Source organism: Ursus arctos, unplaced genomic scaffold, assembly GCF_023065955.2.
Source record: "Ursus arctos isolate Adak ecotype North America unplaced genomic scaffold, UrsArc2.0 scaffold_28, whole genome shotgun sequence".
NCBI lineage: Eukaryota > Metazoa > Chordata > Mammalia > Carnivora > Ursidae > Ursus > Ursus arctos.
The window spans coordinates 35,841,560-35,860,974 of record NW_026622963.1 but is presented as its reverse complement, the minus strand read 5'-3'; the positions used below and the strand labels follow the sequence as shown (position 1 = coordinate 35,860,974).

At 44.4% G+C, this 19,415-nt stretch overlaps 1 protein-coding gene across 1 annotated transcript in view; it reads right to left on the bottom strand.

The window, feature by feature from the left end:
* The window catches only part of ADAMTSL3 (ADAMTS like 3), a 331,832-nt gene that overhangs the window by 186,439 nt on the left and 125,978 nt on the right, over positions 1 to 19,415 (bottom strand). The window contains exons 6-7 of the mRNA XM_026510570.4: positions 12,018 to 12,254; positions 1,437 to 1,563 (exon numbers count right to left, since the gene is read on the bottom strand). Of these exons, the coding sequence (XP_026366355.2) occupies positions 1,437 to 1,563; positions 12,018 to 12,254 (364 nt within the window). The remainder of the gene's footprint in view (positions 1 to 1,436; positions 1,564 to 12,017; positions 12,255 to 19,415) is intronic.

The window sequence follows — 19,415 nt, the reverse complement described above, 5'->3', positions numbered from 1 at the left end:
TGAAGGACGTGGCCCCAGGTCTGGGGTCGATGTCTGGCCGACCACCTGGGCACCAAAGGGGCAGACCACACCTGGCAGGATTCGAGAAGAGTGCATCACTGCAGCCTCCAGAAGAGCTGTTCTTGCTCCCAAGTGGGTGGGTGTGCCCCTCCAGACGTCAGCAAGGTCCCCTCGGGAGGATCTGCCTGCTGCCACGTAGTAAGAAGCCTCAGCTAACAGCGCCCACGGCGGGGGAGGTTCAGTACAAGCACGTGGTATTTTTGGAAGGGTTCTTGCTACCACTTTGAGGTCTGAGGTCCCTCAGATGCTTCATAGCATCACAGGCATGGCCTACACCCTCCACATCCTCCCTTGCTTCTGCACCAGCTTGCTCTGGTGGAACCCCTTCTCCGCCGGGATGCTTGCTAACGAAGTGGTGACGCAACAGACTCGCCCGTGGGTCACCAGCCACACCTCCTCCAGTCAGTAACAGGTGACAGAGGGCTCTCAACCTCTGGCCCCTTCCCATCACTGCCGCTCGCTGCCACGGTCGTCTTTGGGCCTTGGGACACCTCTTGTCACCACTCCCCAGTTTCCGTGGCTGACGTCCGTAGCAAGTCTAACTTGAACAGATACCGTTGTACATAAAGTTTTCTTGGAACACAGCAATGCCCTTTGTTCCCGAGTCATCTGTGGGAACCTTGGTGCTGCAACAGCCGTGCTGAACAGTTGAGACTGCGAACATATGCCCTGTAAAGCCCTGAGACACTTACTCTCTGGCCCTTTACCCAAAATGTTTACTGACTCCCAAATCAAAGGATTCAAAAAAGGCAGATACAACTAAAATAGAAAAATGAAAATTTCTGAGCATATAAAATTTAGAAACCAACGATCCTAAAACCACAAACAATATTGAAAGTCAAGTTACAAATGGAGAGCCTTATTTAAAAGAAGTATCATTAAAAAATTGAAAATCAAAAGTAAAATAAAATGGGCATAAGAGACAAAAGGTTAATACTCAGGATATAATAAAGATCACAACGGTGGGGAGAAAATCAACGTCCACACAGAAAAATGAGTAAGTGACTTTAGCAGCTGACTGAAAGGTGAGAAGGTAGAAGGGGCAAGAATTCCATGACAAGATTTTCTACCTTGTTAGCAAGCAAGGGAGGCAAATAAAAAACGATTACTTCATGCTTTACCTTAAAAAAAATGGCAATATTTTTTAAAAACTCATCACATTCTGTACTGGTCAGGATTCAAAGAAACAGGTAGTCTCGGAAAAAACAATGGAACCAACAATGTGACAGACGTTTCGGAAGCAATCTGACTTTTGGAAAACTGGTCAACAGCACTTTGCAGGGAAAAAGCTTAGCGACAGGAAGCCCCTGTTCCGGGACCAGCGGCTTGGAGCCCCGTCGGCCCTGTCCCCACAGGGCAGTGGATTTCAAACCTACTTTTTTCAGGAGAAACGTGCGACTTCGATTGTCCCCGCACGAGCCTGCAGGTGGAGCCGTTGCCAGCGCAGACGCCGCAGCTGTCCTCCCGGGCGCTGCTCCCCAGGCGTCGGTCACAGCCCACGGCCTGCGGACAGAAGCGGGCGTCAGCAGCCGCGGAGGGGCCCAGACTGCAGGACCCTCCAGCAGCCCCCAGCCTGTGAGCCTTCTCCCCATCACCATGTGGCTCTCTTTCGTGAGTTTTCACAATAGGAATGACAGAAAGCCTTAGGGAGCATTGATAGGAATCTCACTGAGGTCTGGTCTCACTGAAAGAGAGGAATTGAAGCTGTCCCCCTCCCTTTACATTTTCAGTTATATTTTTATTTGTGGTCGTATATTTTTATGTATATAAAACGAATGGACCATTACAAATCCTGTTTCCCCTGCCCCCTCGCTCCCCATACCTCCTCTCTCTTCTGGCCCCTCCACTGGAGTTGAAGAATACCCTTCTGGGCCATGGTTTTACCTACAACATTTCCCCCCCTCTGTTTGTATCTCAATCTCCACATACCTATAGCTCAACATCTCTGGAGCTCCATCTCTCTATATATCTTTATATGTCCTTTTGTCTATGGTTATTTATGCCTATACCTATGTGTGTCTTCCTGTCATGAGATCTATATACGTACCTTTATAAACCATTACTTTTCTAAATTTTTTAATTTAAATTCAATTTAGTTAACATATACTGTATTATTAGTTTCAGAGGTAGAGATCAGTGATTCATCAGTTGCATATAACAACCAGCGCTCATTACATCAAGTGCCCTCCTTAATGCCCATCACCTAGTTACCCCATCCCCCCACCCCCTCCCTCCAGCAACCCTCAGTGTGTTTCCTAGAATTAAGCATCTCTTATGGTTTCCCTCCCTCTCTGCTTTCATCTTTTTTTTTCTTTCCCTTCCCCTATGTTCATCTGTTTTGTTTCTTCAATTCCACATACGAGTGAAATCATATGGTATTTGTCTTTCTCCGACTAATTTCATTCCACATAATACGCTCTAGTTCATCCATGTCATTGCAAATGGCAAGATTTCATTATTTTTGATGGCTGAGTAATATTCCATTGTGTGTGTGCGCGTGTGTGTGTGTGTGTGCGCGTGTGTGTGCGTGCACGTGCACTGCCTCTTCTTTATCCATTCATCTGTTGATGGACATCTGGGCTCTTTGTAAACCATTTCTTAAATGCAGGAGAGGAATGAATGGGAGAGCTGTCCCATAGCATATGCCTATACTGCTATCTTTCAGTCCTTTGTGAGTTATTATTTTTGTGTGTTATCTTGTGTATGTGCATACACATGTGTGTCTTTGCCACATTGTGAGCTTCCGTCTATGGGGACAAGGGCAAGGTGCATTTGTTTTTACTGTACAAATACATCTTCCATATAATATGTGTCCACTAATATTAGCTGGTGAGAGAGTTCATCTCTACCTCCTGTATCACTCAACTTCATTTGCATTTCTATACCTGGTGTTTAAGTGCAGGGACTCTAGAGGCAGAGAGCACTCCAATGCTTTCAAGATGGCGGATGGCCAACAGTTCAAACTCTCAAAGACCCATCTTCCTCAAGACTGACACACAGATAATAATACACACTTCACATAGGGTCCAAAAAGGATAAAATGAGAAAATATGTGTAAAAACTCTTAGTACAGGGATTAGAACATTATAAAGGGCTCAGTAAAAAAAGGCCCCCTTCTATCATCTCTGTTTTTCATTTTGTTTTGACTCCTGGGCACGGCCCCTACATCTCAGCGTGGGGAGCTGCTAAGGAATCACTGCGTCCAAGGTGTTGAAGACAGAATAAAACCTGAGGGAATTGAAACCACATCTACAGACTACTCTTTCCAAAATTTCAGTGCTGAAGGGAAGGAGAAAGATCAAATAAGTTTCAGGGAGAGGCAGGAAAAATTCCAAAGAAGTTTAAGGAAAAGTCCATGATTAAAGATATTTTTAAATTCACAAAAGGGCTGTCATGAAGAAAGGGTTTACATTTGTTCCTTGTACTTTCAAATGGTGAAAGCTACAGGTTTAAGCCTAAGTTTAGTTCAATATCAGAAAGTTTGAAAAGTCAGAGTTATCTAACAACAAGTATTCAACCGTGAGCTCGGTAGGAGACTTCTTGGTGGAAAAATTGGAGAGGGGATTAAATTCTCTGAGGAGTAGCTAAATCCAAAGACTTCTGAGATCCTTTCATCCTGATTATATAATTTTATAATGGTGATAATGAAATACTACTAATAATAGTTGATTTTTACTAAATGCCCACCATGTATCTGGCTTTATGTCAAGCACATCACACGCATTCCTTCATTGAATCTTCACAGCAACCTGATGACCCAGGTGGTATCTTCTGTTTCTATTTTACAAATCAGGCACTTGAATGTCGGTGAGGTTAAATGACTGGCCAGCATCACACAGCTAGTAAATAGTGTCAGGAATGGCCGAAAAACCCTGGAATCTTAACACCATGGTAACACCATCCTCACCTTTAGCAGCAGCAGACGGACCGCAAAGAGCCGAGTCACACAGGCAATTATATTAATATTTACTAGTACATGTGGAACAAATTAAGAGTGATTGATTTTGGAAACACACTTGCAGGGTTGGGATTCAATCAATGAGTAACTTGTGTTCATGCAACTTTCTCCAAGGGGAGTAATTCTACCATTAAGTTCTAGAAACCTGTTCCCGAGCCAAGCTCTGTCCTCACAATTGTCCCTGAGCGCTCTGCATTTCATGAGAATGAGAATCACCCTCTATCTGGTGATCCAGGAAGGGTGTGGGTTTAGGAGCTAGGATGGGCTTGTTTTGAAGAGCGTTTAGGGCCTTGTAAGATCTTAGGCAGGCAAACACCTCCCTGAGCACTTGCATTTGTTTCAGAATTTTGTTTCAAGTGACAGTTTATCCAAATCTCACAGCCAAAAAAAGCAGTGAAAACATCACCGAAAAATAATATCCGAGAAGCAGCTCTTGTTGCCTTGTGATTCAAAGGCTCTAAGTCAGAACTGCCCTTGAAACTGAGGGACTACTGAATTTGGGCTCTCATACTACGTAATCCATACTAAGCAACTTTTGCAAAGCTGCCTGAGGTGTTTTCAACCTCTGTGACATCTCCCGAAGTCAAGATTTCTAATTGTGATGATTTAAAAAACCACTAATTAATAAAACATATCAATAAATTTATTAACTATTAAATAACCAATTTTTATATAGGCAGGCACTACAGGGATTAATTTAACAAGACAAGGCTCATATTCTACCGTGCAGTTAATGAGACAAGTTACACAAGGTATCAGACTTAAACAAATATTTAAAATATATGAGCAGTGCTTTCAGGAATAAATACTCCTACATAAATCATCACTTTAGCTAAGAACTATTTCATCATTTCTGCAAATGAATTCCTAACCAGCTAAAAGAATATAGTATTTAAATAAGTGGCATCAGGACACCTGGGTGGCTCAGTCGGTTAAGCATCTGCCTTTGGCTCAGGTCGTGATCTCAGGGTCCATGGATGGAGCTCTGCATCAGGCTCCTGCTCAGCGGGGAGTCTGCTTCCTCTCCCACCCCCCCCACCCCCCCGCTCGTGCGCACACTCCTTCTCCCTCCCTCTCTCTTACACATTCCCTCTCTTTCTTTCAAATAAATAAAATCTTCAAAAAAATAAATAAGTGGCATCACTCCATATTAAGCTACATAGGAATCTTTTTAGGTAAGTCTAATTTAATCCTTCTAGAACCAGTTTTTTGGAGTCAACTTCCGTTTGAGATCTCTTGAAAATTGGATTCTACCTTAGAAACGACTCTAGATTCCTGCCTTGAAAGTCAGAGTATATGGAGCTATGGTAGTCGTTAGAGATATTCTAAAATATGGAGCTTCAGGGCGCCTGGGCGGCTCAGTCGGTTAAGCCTCTGCCTTCAGCTCAGGTCATGATCTCAGGGTCCTGGGATCGAGCCCCAGGTAGGGCTCCCTGGTCAGCTGGGAGCCTGCTTCTCTCTCTCCCTCTGCCACCCCCATGCTCTTTTTCTCTCTCTCTCAAATAAATAAATATTTTTTTAAAATAATAAAATAAAATAAAATAAAATAAAATAAAAATAAAATAAAATAAAATAAAATAAAATAAAATAAAATAAAATAAAATACGGAGCTTCTCCTTTCAGCCCATGGAAGGACTATACATCCCCATCGCCTTAGAAGTTCAGAGTGGCCTTGACTGTCTTGGGCCAATGAAATAGGAGTCTAAGTGCTGGTGTCATTTCTGTAAGAAGCTTTAAGGGCATAAGTCACATGTTCCCCTTCTTACTACTGTGGTTATTATGTAAAACGCGTTCGAATAAAACCTCCTTAAGAGGTCTGATTTCTTGATATCCAAAGAGCAGAGACCCCTGCTGACCTACGCTGGACAAGTCGCATCAGCAAGAAGTAATCTTTAATTGTTTTAAGCCACTGAGCTTTGGCGGTTGTCGGTTACTGCAGAAAAGCCTGGCCGGTGTCAGAAAGAGCCCAATTTCACCGTTAATGGACAAAGCAAGGTCATTAACAGCAAGGTGTTATTTTCAACTGGACATTTCACATCAAAATCCAGATTTCCGGCTTCTGTTGACAAACAGAAACTCTGATGTGTTTGTGAGTCGCTGTCCCCTTCACGGTGAGTGAGTACATATTCTCCAGGTCCCAGCAGCCCTCCTGCTCAGCGTGACCATGCCCGAGCACTTTCTGTCTCTGAGAGGCATGACTCTGCTGTGTGTGCAGGACCCACCTAGCGTCCTGGCTGTCCTTTATCAGAACCGCATCTCATTTCCCATTACAAACTTCAGCCATACTTCGGGCAGCACAGAAAGTACAAGTATCATCAGTATAGTAAAGTGGTTAAGGAAACAGATTCTGAGGTTAGGTTGCATGGGTCCAAATTCCAGCCAGCCCCCTGTCTAGCTGTGCGGTGCAGGAAAATTCCTTAGCCTCTTCCAATCGAGTTTCCAAGTGGGGATGATGACTGTACCTACCTCACACGTATGAGGAGCTGACACAGCCGAATGCTTTAGACAATGTCTGACACTAAACACCCAGTGGATGTAAGTTGCTATTAGTTTTACTGTAACTACAAAGTGGTTTCTTCAGCTACCCCCACTGTCAGGGAATTCAATAAACGGGAATGATAAATCGGACTTGCTCTGAGGACGTGCTTCCAACCAGTCCCTGCCTCTCATAAAAATCAGACTTGCAAAGCGGAAGCAAATTTCATTCAGTAAGTGTCATCGTCTTATGCTTCCTGCTGGGCTCAGATTCACAAAAAGTTGTTCCCAGGAGCACGTGACCGCTCATTTAAGCAAGCATACCATAAACACACTTGCAAAAATGATGTGTGGTCTGGGGCGCCTGGGTGGCACAGCGGTTGAGCGTCTGCCTTCGGCTCAGGGCGTGATCCCAGCGTTATGGGATCGAGCCCCACATCAGGCTCCTCCGCTATGAGCCTGCTTCTTCCTCTCCCACTCCCCCTGCTTGTGTTCCCTCTCTTGCTGGCTGTCTCTAGCTCTGTCAAATAAATAAAATCTTAAAAAAAAAAAATGATGTGTGGTCTGTGCCAAGCGAACATCAGGGCTCAGTTTGCTCACCCGGAGACAAGCAGCGAGAATGCCACCATTTATTCTCTGCCATCCTAGTGACCACTGAGGGCCGCAGCCACATTGTACAAGACGGGGAATTTGCGTGAACATTATCCTGTTGAAGGAAAGATCTGAATTCTCCTGAGAGTGTCTCAGTCACTTCTGAAGGAACGGCATATAATTCTTTTCACCCAAACAGCCTTGCCAAAAGAGCACACAGCTTTCGGCAGCCAGGGTATCACCTGTTACTGCCCACAGAACTGGCTTCTCCATCAGCATCACAAAAACATGGTAGGAAGCACACTTTTAAAATGAACTAATTCAGTCCTGAAAACCACGTTTTTCCTGCAAGCCCCATCAAGCCTTGGAAATTACTGGAGCCAGCTCGGCATCTGAGATAATGAACATGAAGAGGGGGCTGTGGTCTGCGAGCACAAGGAGGAAGCAGGGAAAGGGAGCCCCTGCTGACTGCAGGCCTCCCGTGTGACAGTGATTGGGCTGGACTCATGGAATGTTGTTCGTGAAAGAACGAATTTAAAATAGGACCTACAGGGAGAATAATACCTCCTTTTTACACACTGAAAAGACGAAGGCTGAGAGATGGTGTGACTGAATACCACAGGAAATGAATACATCCTGCCACCAGTGTCCCCTCCAACCACGTCAGTGAGACTGCTCAAGCTGAGATCGCCAGTGGGATTTGTTTGGGCCAAATGAAGCAAGCATATTTCCCTTCTTATCCTCTTGACTTCTCTGAAGTATCAGACACTGCTGACTTTTCTTCTTAAACACTCACCCACACTTAACTTGTTGTTTTTTTTACTTTTCTATTATATAGAAGTTCTGCCCCGTCAAGTGCACCCCTTCCAAAGCTTGCTCCAAAATGGTGGGGCCAGGCCTCTGTCATTGGAAATCTGCTTTTCTTATTCAGCCTCCAAGGACATGTATTAGCTTCAACCATGTGACGACTCCCAGATCTATGTTTCTCAGTTGGAATTCTCTCCTAAGCTCTAAAGTCGTCTACTGACTTTGAGTTCACAGGTGTATCAAGCTCACCATCTCTTCCCCACGTACTTGGGGCTCACCCAGTATTTTCTGCCTTGAGGAATGGCCACATTATCTACCTAGTCATCACGTCAGAAATGCAGGCCTCCTTCTGAACTTCTTTCTCACCCCCCACATCCAGTAACAATTCAGTCCTAAAAGAGCTTCTTCACTAAACTCTCTAATTTGCCATCCCTTCTCCATTCAACCTACTTCTGCATACTCTAAGCTCTCGTTAGCCCACACCTGACCTTCTATTGCTTGGCCGGACCCTGTCCTCTCCAAATAATCTGCCACGGTCCACCTGAGTGATCTTTCTAAAGACAATCCTAACTGAGCTATTCCTTACAAGATTCTTCAGTGACTCCTCTTGTAACTTTCAGAATGTTAATGATGGGTTTCCGCCTATGCCTGTAACCTCAACTTCAAGCATTATCCCACAGGTATTTTTCACCTCGATTCTACAGAATGAGTCACAGATCCTTAAATTTATCTACTATTACATCTCTTCATCAGTGCTACTCACGCTGCTTGTGATTGATTCCCTTCCTCATCCTGATTTACGTAACTACTACTCAACTTTTCAAAACCTCAATGTCAAAACATTACCTTGTCTAGAGTATTCTTCTTCAGCCCAAACTAAATAACTTTAGTAACAATTCTTTTTAATTATGCAAGTGATACATACTCCTTGTCAAAAACTTGTGTTTTCAACACAGAAAGGCATGATTCCACTGACACGTGATTCACTTTTATTATCATTTAGAGGAAGAGCCCCCAAAGTGAACCGGTATAAAAAGAAACTATTAGCAGCATATGAAATGGGAGAACGAAGTAGTAAGCCTTGACCTTTGGGAAGTCTAGTCAATACCAGTCATCAAATAAGATGGTTCAAGAGTAGGAGAGAAACGAAAAGACACTGTCTAGGCCACAAAGGGAGATTGGCTAGTCTAGTCTTGGGGTAAAAAGGTGAAGTTGAAAGGGGAAAAAAGAATAAAATAGGAGAGCTCGGATGGAGGTAGCAGGATATAGAGCACCTGTGAGCAAATGCATCGACTACAATGTGAATTCAGGAAGGTAACGTTGACAGTCCTGGCGCCATAAACAGAAATGAAGAGGAGTAGCAGTTAGAGCAACTCATGGATCTGGGAAAAACAATTCTAATTTATTTGAGGCAAAGGAGGGAGCATGCTGAATTGACAGTATCTGCGGAATCTCTCAGAATGGACATCAAACTGAGCAAGAAATGCAGGATTGGAGGCTGGAGAGAAATAAAAGAGGGGCCAAAATATTTGAATAACTTTTACATTTGCAAGTGGATAAGACTCATTTGTTCAACCAGTTTTTACTGAGGACCCTCTATGGGGCCAGATGTGGTAGGCCTTCAGGGGTAGGGCAGTGAGCAATATGTGTGATTCCTGTCCTTAAAAAACTCACATTCTAGTGTGGGAGAATGTCATAGTCAAATTATCACACAAATAAACATGTAATTATGAAATATTACCAGTAGAGTTGAAAGGTACTATAATAGAACGAGGAGGACTAATTTAGGAAGAGCAATCCCAGAAGACCTCTTAATGAAGTGACATTACATTGATACTGTGAAGACAGTAAGAATAGTCAAGAGCATAGGTAGAAGGCAGTGGGGACAGCATGTTTAAGAGCTTTCTGGCACTTTGCAGAATTGGAAAAACAGCACAAAGGGGGAAGAGTAGAATCTCTGAGGAGAGGTTAATAGAAGCTTCCCAAATAAAAAAGCAAAAAGAAAAAAAGACTGAAAAATAAAACAAAACAAAACAAAACCCAGAACATCCAAGAACTGTGGGACAACCACGGAAAGTGTGGCCTGAGTGTAGTGGGAATACCAGAAAGAGAAGAAAGAGAAAAGAACAGAAGAAGTAGTTCCAGCAGTAATGACTGAGAATTTCCCCTCAATTTCCACCCATACAAAAACCTGCACATGGATGTTTAAAGCAGCTTTAGTCCAGTTGCCCAAACCAGGAAGCAACCAAGACGTCCATCAGTAGGTGAATGGATAAATACAATGTGGCCCATCCAGACACTGGAATACCAGTCAGTGATAAAAGGAAGTGAGCTGCCGGGTCATGAGAACACATGGAGGGTACTTACATGCACGCTACTAAGTGAAAGAAGTCGCTCTGAAAGCATACATACTCTTTGCTTCCAACTATATGACATTCTGAAAAAGGCAAAACTACGGAGACAATAAAAAGATCGGTGCTTGCCAGGGGGTTAGCAGGGGAGGCAAGGATGAATAGGCAGAACACAGAGGACTTTTAGGACAGTGCAACTACTTTTAAGACCCTCTACTGGTAGAAACAGTCAACAAACATTTGTCAAAACCCACAGGATACACACCACCAAGGGGAAATACAGACTTTGGGTGACCATGATGTGTCAATGTAGGTTCACTGATCATTCATTTTAAGAGTGGACAAGGTTATACATATGAAGGAGCAGGAATTCTCTGTACCTTCTACTCAATTTTGCCACGCATCTAGAAAGTTAAGTCTATTTTTTAAAAAGGGTGGGTGTCCAGGAAGAGCCTGGAAAGGCAAGCAAGGATCGTAGATTTCACCCTCAATGCAATGATAAGTCATCGAGGGATTTCAGTAAGGGGAGTGACAAACTCTTAAAACGAAACTTTCTTAGGTTTTAAAGCAATCACTTCAGCGGCTGCCTGGAGAGTGGACCTGAGGGGGACAATGGCGGAAGCTAGGAGATCAGGAGAGGAGGCTGGCAATGTGGTTTAGGTCAGAGTTGATGGAGGCTTAGACCAAAAAAGAAGTCATGCAGACAGAAAGGAATGGTGGATTAAAAAAAAAAAAAGAAGACTTTTAAATACAGAATGACAATGGATTAGATGTGTGTGTTAAAAGAGGAGAATCAAGGAGGACTCCAAAATTCTGCAGTGAGCAACTGGAGGCCATTGTCTAGTTGAGCAGACAGAGGAAGGAGAAGCTACCTGAAGGGCAAGACCATGGTTCGTCTTTGACCGTGTGACGCTTGAGATGGCTGGTAGTGCCTGACACTTGGTAGGTGGCTGGGTGTTGCTCTTATTCACGTTGTTTTTGTTATGAGCATAATAGGGTAGGCAATACTAGACATAATTCTTCTAAAATATTTTCCCAGAGATTAAGGGAATGGGGGTGGAACACATCATTTCCCTTCCATCCCCTTACTATCTCAGCAACCTGTCCCGGTGCCCTGAACCCTCATACCCACTGCAAGCTGGGGGAGGGGGCGGAGTGTGTGTCTCAGTTACACGCGTCACAGCTTTGCAAACTCCACTCTGAAAAATCTGCTGGAAGGCACTCATGCTAATTTTTTACTAAGCAAGGCATTGCTCCCAAAGGCCCAAAACAATAAGTTAATTTTAATAAAACAGTAAGTTGTTAAAAGGCTCAAAAAACCTATCGAGGTTACCCTTTCGAAGTTGTGGTTCTCTGCACGGGGAAGCAGCATCAGCAGCTCCCGTGAACTTGTTAGAAATGCAAATTTGAGCCTCCAGGCCAGACCTACTGGGTCAGAAACTCTGGGGGTGGGGGCCCAGCACCCTGTGTTTTAACAAGTCCTTCAGGTGATTCTGATGCCCTTCAAGTTGGAGCACCACCGACCTAGAGGAATCCCAAGATGTCATCTGCTGCAATCTTTTGAGTCTACCTGGACAAAGTTTAGGCTGTTTTAAATAAGTAAGAAATAATTTGAAGGCAAGTGATACTCTCTACCATATTTTTTTACATGGAAAGTATCAAAGACAATATTTCATCTGCATGAACGAAAGAAGAGAGCCTCGGTATGGAGCGTGGGCGTGGCACGTGCTGGCCCGGGGGTGGGGGGAGGGGGATGGGAAGCAGGTGTGGCTTACCTGACAAATGCCGCTGATGCACATGTCCAGGGAGTCCGTGCTGCAGCGAGTTCCATCCAGGACCTTAGGTGCCAGCTCCACTACCAAGTTGTGTCCCCGGGCATGACACTTGAGCGCACAGGGGACAGCAGGATCGTTATACCGGGGAAGCCATTCGTAGTAACGCCCCTGATACTGGACGTCATTGTAGGCGGAGCACTGCTGGGCTCTGAAGTCCTCCGCATCTGGAGGGCAGTCCTGCGAGCAGAGAAGAAAGGCCACACGCACATCACTCAGGGAGACCAGCCACCGAAAGGCTGAGCAAGTTTCCAGGAGTCTGAAGAGACCAGCCCCACCACGGGCCTCTCACCCTGGAGTCACCTCATTTCTTCACCCTATTTAAAAGCTCTCTTTTAACCGTCTTGCTTTTAATTGTTCCAGATGACTCTAGGTCTTTATGGGGAATATTAATTATCATCCATGCCTTCAAGAAGCATTTCAATAGGAAGGATTACTTGCCCCTACTTTGGCCCCAAACTGCCCTGCTTTGTGAGAACTTGTGTTTGTTTCTGTTTTTGTGATTGTTAATTCATGAGCCCTTCTTCTCTCCTTGTGGGTCCCCAGCCACTGCTTTTCACTGGAGCCAAGTGCCTGCCTTCAACCTGCCGAAGGATGGAAAGAGAAAACGGAGTTCTTTCAAATTCTGTCTACAACAACAGCAAGGAAATTCTAAGTAAATCCTTTAGGGAGCTCTCATAATAATAGTAAAAAGTGTTTGTGCAAGTCTTGATGACTCAGAAATCTTTTTACTTAATTACTAATCCCTCCCATCCGATCCTTCCAAAGGCAGACGCTGGCTGACAAAAGGTTAATTTACTCTTCAGAGTTGGGTACAAACTTCCTAACTGATGGGAATTAATTAATCCTATACCAACTTCCCAATTACAGAAAGCAAATACAGAAAGGCAATATATTATTTTGTATTTTTTTCTTATTACAAAAGTAATCAATGGTCCTTATAAAACCTTTGGGAAATGGTTTCTATTTAAAAAAAAAAAAGAATAAAAGACAAAGATTCTTGTACCTAAATCTTTGAACAAATCCTTGATGATTTCCCAAAAACAAATTTCTGGAAATAAAATTTCTGAGAAAAAGGGTGTGTTTCATGAGCTTTTCAAAATATTGCCAAATTGCCCTCCAGGAATTTCCCTCTTTATTATCACCAGGCTCCCTAAGTTCCCTTTTTCTCAACCTCTCTTCTCAGCTTGGATATTATAATTTTCTAACATTTTTCTAATCGTGTTAAATAGATTTTCTTTATTTTAATTTACATTTCCTTTCATTTCTTAGGTTTGATAGCTTTCACGTATATTGCTCTTTGTATTAACTTCAAAAATTTCTTGTTTCATTTATCTATTGGAATGTTTGCCTTTTTACTGTTTTTAACAGATAAGACTTCCAACCTTCCCAATGAGGTTATCAACTCTTTGCCATCTGTACTGCAAATATTTTCCCCATTTGATTTTAGTTTTGGTGCTCTGCAAAGTCAAAGCTTTAAATTTCCAGGTAGTCAGCTCTATTAATATTTCCTTTTAAGGCTTTTTCCCTCATTAATGAGTTCAGAAATGCTTTTTGTACCCTGTCTAGAACAGATAAATACTCAAGTGTATTGTTCTAGTTCCTTTCTAGTTTAGCAATTACATTTAACACTTTGTTACACCGGGAATTTATTCTGATGTGTGGTGCAAGGTAGAAACTTAATGTTATGTTTTTCTACAAATAATTATTAATAAATTATCAGCCAGAATCTTAAAATAGAATTTCTTTCATTTCTCCTCTTTTTACTACTTAACTTTTGTATCTTGCTGTGTTTATGCTTCTGACCTTTATAATCTGCCTCAAATCCTTTCTGGAAGTAGGCAGGGAAGACATAAAATATAAGAAATAACCATCCCCCCCGGGATTAGTTGTATTAGTTTGCGGTGAATCGTTCCAAAATCCTGTACCACATCCACATTTTCCTGTTTCAGAAAAATTAAACCTGCACCCAGGTCACACTACGGAAGAGAGAGTCGAGATGGAGACTGAAACTGGTGACCTTTCTCTCTTGAAATGAGGACTGTTTTCCATCCGGCCCCAGGGAAGATCATCAGTTGATAAAATTATATGGCCTCCTCTTCCCTTAACCACGGCCAATTTTCTGTGTATCTGACTCTTTGAAACCGAAGCCAAAGAGTGTAAGACAGCAGAGTGAAAACAACCCCCTTGCATTAGGCTCACTGATGTGGCAAGCGTGCTTTAGGGACTGAGACTTCTTGCTGCCTGACTCCTGACTGCCTTAAACTCCAGAAACCAAAGAAGTTTCACAAAATTAACAAGGTTTAATTAACAGTCAGCTGAGGATGCCAGCCTACACTTAGTCCTTGCTGAAATGGAGGCCAGGTTTGGACACGGGAGCCCGCCTCCTTGGCCACAGCTGATATCAGAGGCAAACACCTGGTCCATGCCAGGACAGTCAGTCTTTCCCAGGAATCTGGAATTGCAAGAGAAGAGCTGGGGACTCCCATCAGTCTGGGGCTGAGCTAGCCGTCTCTTCCATGAGATGCCTGTTGAAGAAAAGCAAGCCAGTTCCCACAGCAAAGAAGAATGAATTAGACACGGGAAAAGGAACGGACACCAACCATGTATTTCAGTAAGATTACGTAACTTGGGCGTCTCACCGTCTGATTCCTGGGTCCAGGCCCTCAAGGTGTGCTGATGCCCGAATTCCATTAAATATCCACACACCCATTCAGCGAATCCCATTTTTCTTGAGCTATTTTGAGTGGGCTTCTGCTCCTGGGAAATGATGACCCCGACGAAGACACCCTTGGATCCCGACGGTGCTTACCAGTTTACAAGGGATCATACTGATATTCCCTTTGGGGTAGGTGGGTCACAATTATCCTTACCCTCATTTTATAAACAGAGGAAACTATGACCCTCAAAGTCTTCAGTCACTAGCCCAAAGACACCCAGCTAGAATATGACAGAGCCAAGACTGATTCCCAAAGTAACAAGTGTTCCATTATACGATACCGCTTTCTAGTAATCTTGCAAGACATGGAGGACTCACATTAAACGCTTTCATTTACTTGGCATTCTTCCAGTGTCAACACTAAGCCTGTCTAGTCGGCTTCTGCTGGGTCCCCGGCCCTGGCTCAGGACAATCTAGGGATTCTTGTGTCTTAAACAGTTTAGTTGACATTTAGGAAGCTTGAATACCAAACATTCTTCTGCCTTCCTTTCCCTGAGAAGCATTTCTTCATATCAGTTCCGACAACACGTTTGTTAAATATGCTTTACGGGCTTCGCCCAGGTTACATGCTGTGGAGAACATGAAAGAATGTAAACCACTGTGGTCACGTGGAGAGCCCGTTGTCTTATTGGGAAAGCACCATCTACTGTACGAAATACCCTGATCCCGTGGGTTACTGTTTGTGCTTACAGATTCGCAAGTAAGGCTTTGCAATGAAAAGGAAATAAAATTGTTGTCCATGTGTTAAATTAAAAATTGATTAAGTGGCGGGGCGCCTGGGTGGTTCAGTCAGCTAAGCATCTGACTCCTGATTTAAGCTCAGGTCATGATCTCAGGTCATGGGATCGAGCCCTGCACTGGGCTCCGTGCTCAGCAGGGAGTCTGTTTGGGATTCCCTCTCCCTCTCTCTCCATAACTCCCCCTCCCACACTCTCTGTCTCTAAAGTAAATAAATAAAAATCTAAAAAAAAAAATTGATTAAGTGGAGTTAATAAGGAAAGAACAGATCCTAGATCAGGAAGACTTGACTCAGTCAGGAGGGGGCGGCCAGCCTGGAAAGCACAGAAAAGGAGAAGGAGGAGGAGGACCAAGATTAGGAGGAGAAGAGGGAGAAGGAGGGAAAGGACGACACAACTTGTACCCATTTAAGGACCATGCTAAAGACAGAGATCTCTTTTCCCTCCTTAAGCCATGAGGATACATGAACCATTCTCACGGACAACTTAGGGCGAAATGCTGAGACAGGAAGATCACCTAATAAACAGAGCATTTTTACATAAAAGAGATAGAGCATTAGCTAAGGGATGATTTATATAATAGGATTGAACCAAGCTTTAATATGGGTTAGATATTTAGGTCATTTTTCCCAGATAACCATGAGTAAGGGACTTAAGAAAAATGTAATCTCTACTATAAGCAAATTTAAGATTTTTATTTTATCTTCATATCCAAGTTGTACTATGCATTAAATTTTGGGATCCTCTAATATAACCAATGCCAAAATTTCTAGCATGAAAACGAATTACTGTGAGTGGTCATTATAAGAAGACAGTTAGCAAAGGGTGCATCCTGGAAAAGTGACATTTCAGAAGAGATTTAAGGGACGGCCTGATGTTTTTAGGACAACTATAGGAAAGAACACAAACAACGGGGACATGGCAGAAATGAAGTCAGTAGCGATGAGGGACAGGGACCAGGTGTGACCAGCAAGGGTGAAAGTTTGTGAGCTGAACACGAGATAAGTCTAACCAACTGCTGGAGGTCCTTGAATGCAAGTCAGGGGAATTAAAAGCAATAAGGATCCGCAGAGGGGACTGAAAAAGAAAGTGTGGCACTTTAGGAAGACCCGTGTGACGGCAGGATGGACTGGGGTAGGAGCAGCGACAGTGGAAAGTAAAGAGCACCTCTAAGAGGAAACTGCCAGAAATTAGCCATCCATAGGACTCATGGTATGAAGAGTCTTTCAAGGGTCACATCAAATGTCTCTTCTGGAAAGCCATCAGGGACCCCACTGTGCAGAGTTAACCATTTCTCTCTCTGTGCTCACATAAAAATGTGTTCATGCTGCAAAAACACTATTACCAAATCATGATACACTTGTTTTTAAAGGTATTTTCCCTTTGTTCTCTTCCAGCACTGACTTTGAGCCCATAAACCCTGGTATAAAGAAATGAGTAGTCAGCGAGTTCAAGTATTAGAACTCTTTGCTGACATGCATGACTTCCCTTGGAAAGTCTCCACTTACTCTGGGAGACGCCTGATAAGGAAAATTCTTCACTGAGACCTCAGGGGCCTGGCCCTGGCCGTCAGGGTCTTTGCTGAGCACTGACTAGAGGGTTATCTCTGAAGATGGCAGGTACCTGGGATTAGGGGATGCTCCAACCCGAACCTTCCTCTTCCCCCCGACAGAATAACCCCAGGGAGAGTTGTGAAAGCAAAGCCCGATTTTGTAGGGAGGACAGTGTGGTTCTCATTCCCTGGCCGCGCCTCCCATTCCTGCACACCAGGAGTGGGATTTCTTCCTCTCTGCCCTCTGAATGTGTATCCCCATCACACCCACACTTCCTAACAAAAGGACATTTGATTCTTCCTTGAGTGCCTGGAGTCTATTCTTCTCAGGTATCTTCTACTGAGGCGGGCAGAGATCAGAAGTGCGGATGTCAGGGTCTGTCCACGTCAGGCCCGAGTTTCCCGTGTTGGGGACCCCTTCCCCGCACCTTGGGCCATTGGCGTACAAGGCCCACGGCCGTGGAGGACACCATTTCCGTGATTCCCCTCCGCTGCCTCTCTTCTCCCTGACCTCTGCCCCTTGCCAACTGTGAATAGTCAGAAGGTTTATCCTACAGCTCCTGGGGTTGGTGATTCTATAACGGTATCTGAAAGGGGAGTGTTCCTGCAATTTCCCCTGTGAGTCAGGTGCTCATGCGTCAGGAGGAGCAGCCATGTTTGAGACTACTGTTTGTACTGTCATCAATCATCTAACAAAGCTTGAGACCTCTCAGGCTCCTTTCCAAGAGGCAGTCTGATGTAGCAGAGTGGTTAGAAGCTGGTATTCCGGAGCCTGGAGCCCGACTGCCTGGAGTCTAGTTCAGCTCTGCGACCTTGAGCACGTTTCCTACATTTCCTCCTGTGTAAGAGTGGAGATAAGGGGCGCCTGGGTGGCTCAGTCGGTTGAGTGTCTGACTCTTGATTTTGGCTCAGGTGATGATCTCAGGGTTGTGAGATCGAGCCCCGTGTTGGGCTCTACGCTCAGGGGATCTGCTCGAGATTCTCTCTCTCTCTCTCTCCCTCTGCCCCTCCCCTACTCTCTCTCAAATAAATAAATGCTTTTTTAAAAAGTGGAAATAAAAATAGTATCTACTTTGTAGAGATATATGAGGATTAAATCAGTTTATTCATGGATAGGCGCTTAGAACAATGTCTAGCATTTGGGAAGTACTGACTACATGTGATTATTATTATTATTATTATTATTATTATTATTATCATCATCATTAATTTTGGTTAAGAGTTCGAAAGCTGGCACACATAGATGGCAAGCTCTGTGGTTTTGAGGCCAAGAGCCTGAGCCTTCAGATAATCACATGGAGGAATAGAAAGAAGTAGGAGTGACCTCTGGGATGGGAGGGAACAGTAGGTCTCTGGGGTCCCTGGCAGTGACCTCTGTTCCTCCATGGAGCAGCCTTCCTGATCACCAAGACTGAGATGGTGAGGTCCCTCAGGTGGGAACGGGGGATCTCGCAGCCCATCGGATGGGATCTCCTGCCCCCGGAAATACAGGTGTAGGAATCTCTGAATCACAAGGCAAATCTCCCTCATAAGAGTGCCTTGTCTTGGAATCACTAACGGCAGCTTCCTTCAGAAGAGTGGGTGATGGGCCCCATTTCCAGGGAAAAGGGAAACCACTGACTGTCAAGGGAGCCTGGCCCGTCTCTAACGGGGACACTGAGTGGCCGTGACAAGCAACAGCAGGGGAGCATTAAGGGGAGCTCCCTTCTCTCCCCACTGGAGGTAGGTTGCAGACTGGTCCTCCTTCCTGCCCTCTGCCCCACCCTGAGTAGCAGGGATGGGGAGATCTCAAAAGGGTGATTCTAAACCCCAATTAATAAAGCAGGAAGCAACTCAAGAAAAGATGTGACTATCTTTGTACCCTGAGTTCATGTGGTTATGTCCACTCATGGTGCCTGACATCCCGGGCGTGTTTCTATGGTATATTCCCAGGAACGCACTGTGTCACCTCTCCTGGGAAGACCCCAGCCCTGCCGCTGGGGCTGCACAGCTCCAGCTCCGCCCTCCAGGAGGGCTTGAGGGGGCACAGCGGCAGAGCCTGGCAAACAGAGATGGAGGGGTGTCCCAAGCACTTTAGCCCTGAAAGACCTGCCACAACCCCCCCCCCTTATTTCCCTAAAAGGAATTTGGTAAAAGTCTGAGTTTGCAACGGCAAGCACAGTGATTAATGCCACATTCTTATGAAACCTCTCTAAGGACCCCAACTCTGAGAACTAAAAAGGGCAACATTCACTTTGCGGTCCTCCCCACTGGTCACCACCTTCTAAACCTCTATTCCTCACCAGCCTAGAGGTGGTAAAGGGTTCCGCAGGATCCTCCCAGAAGGGCCCTCA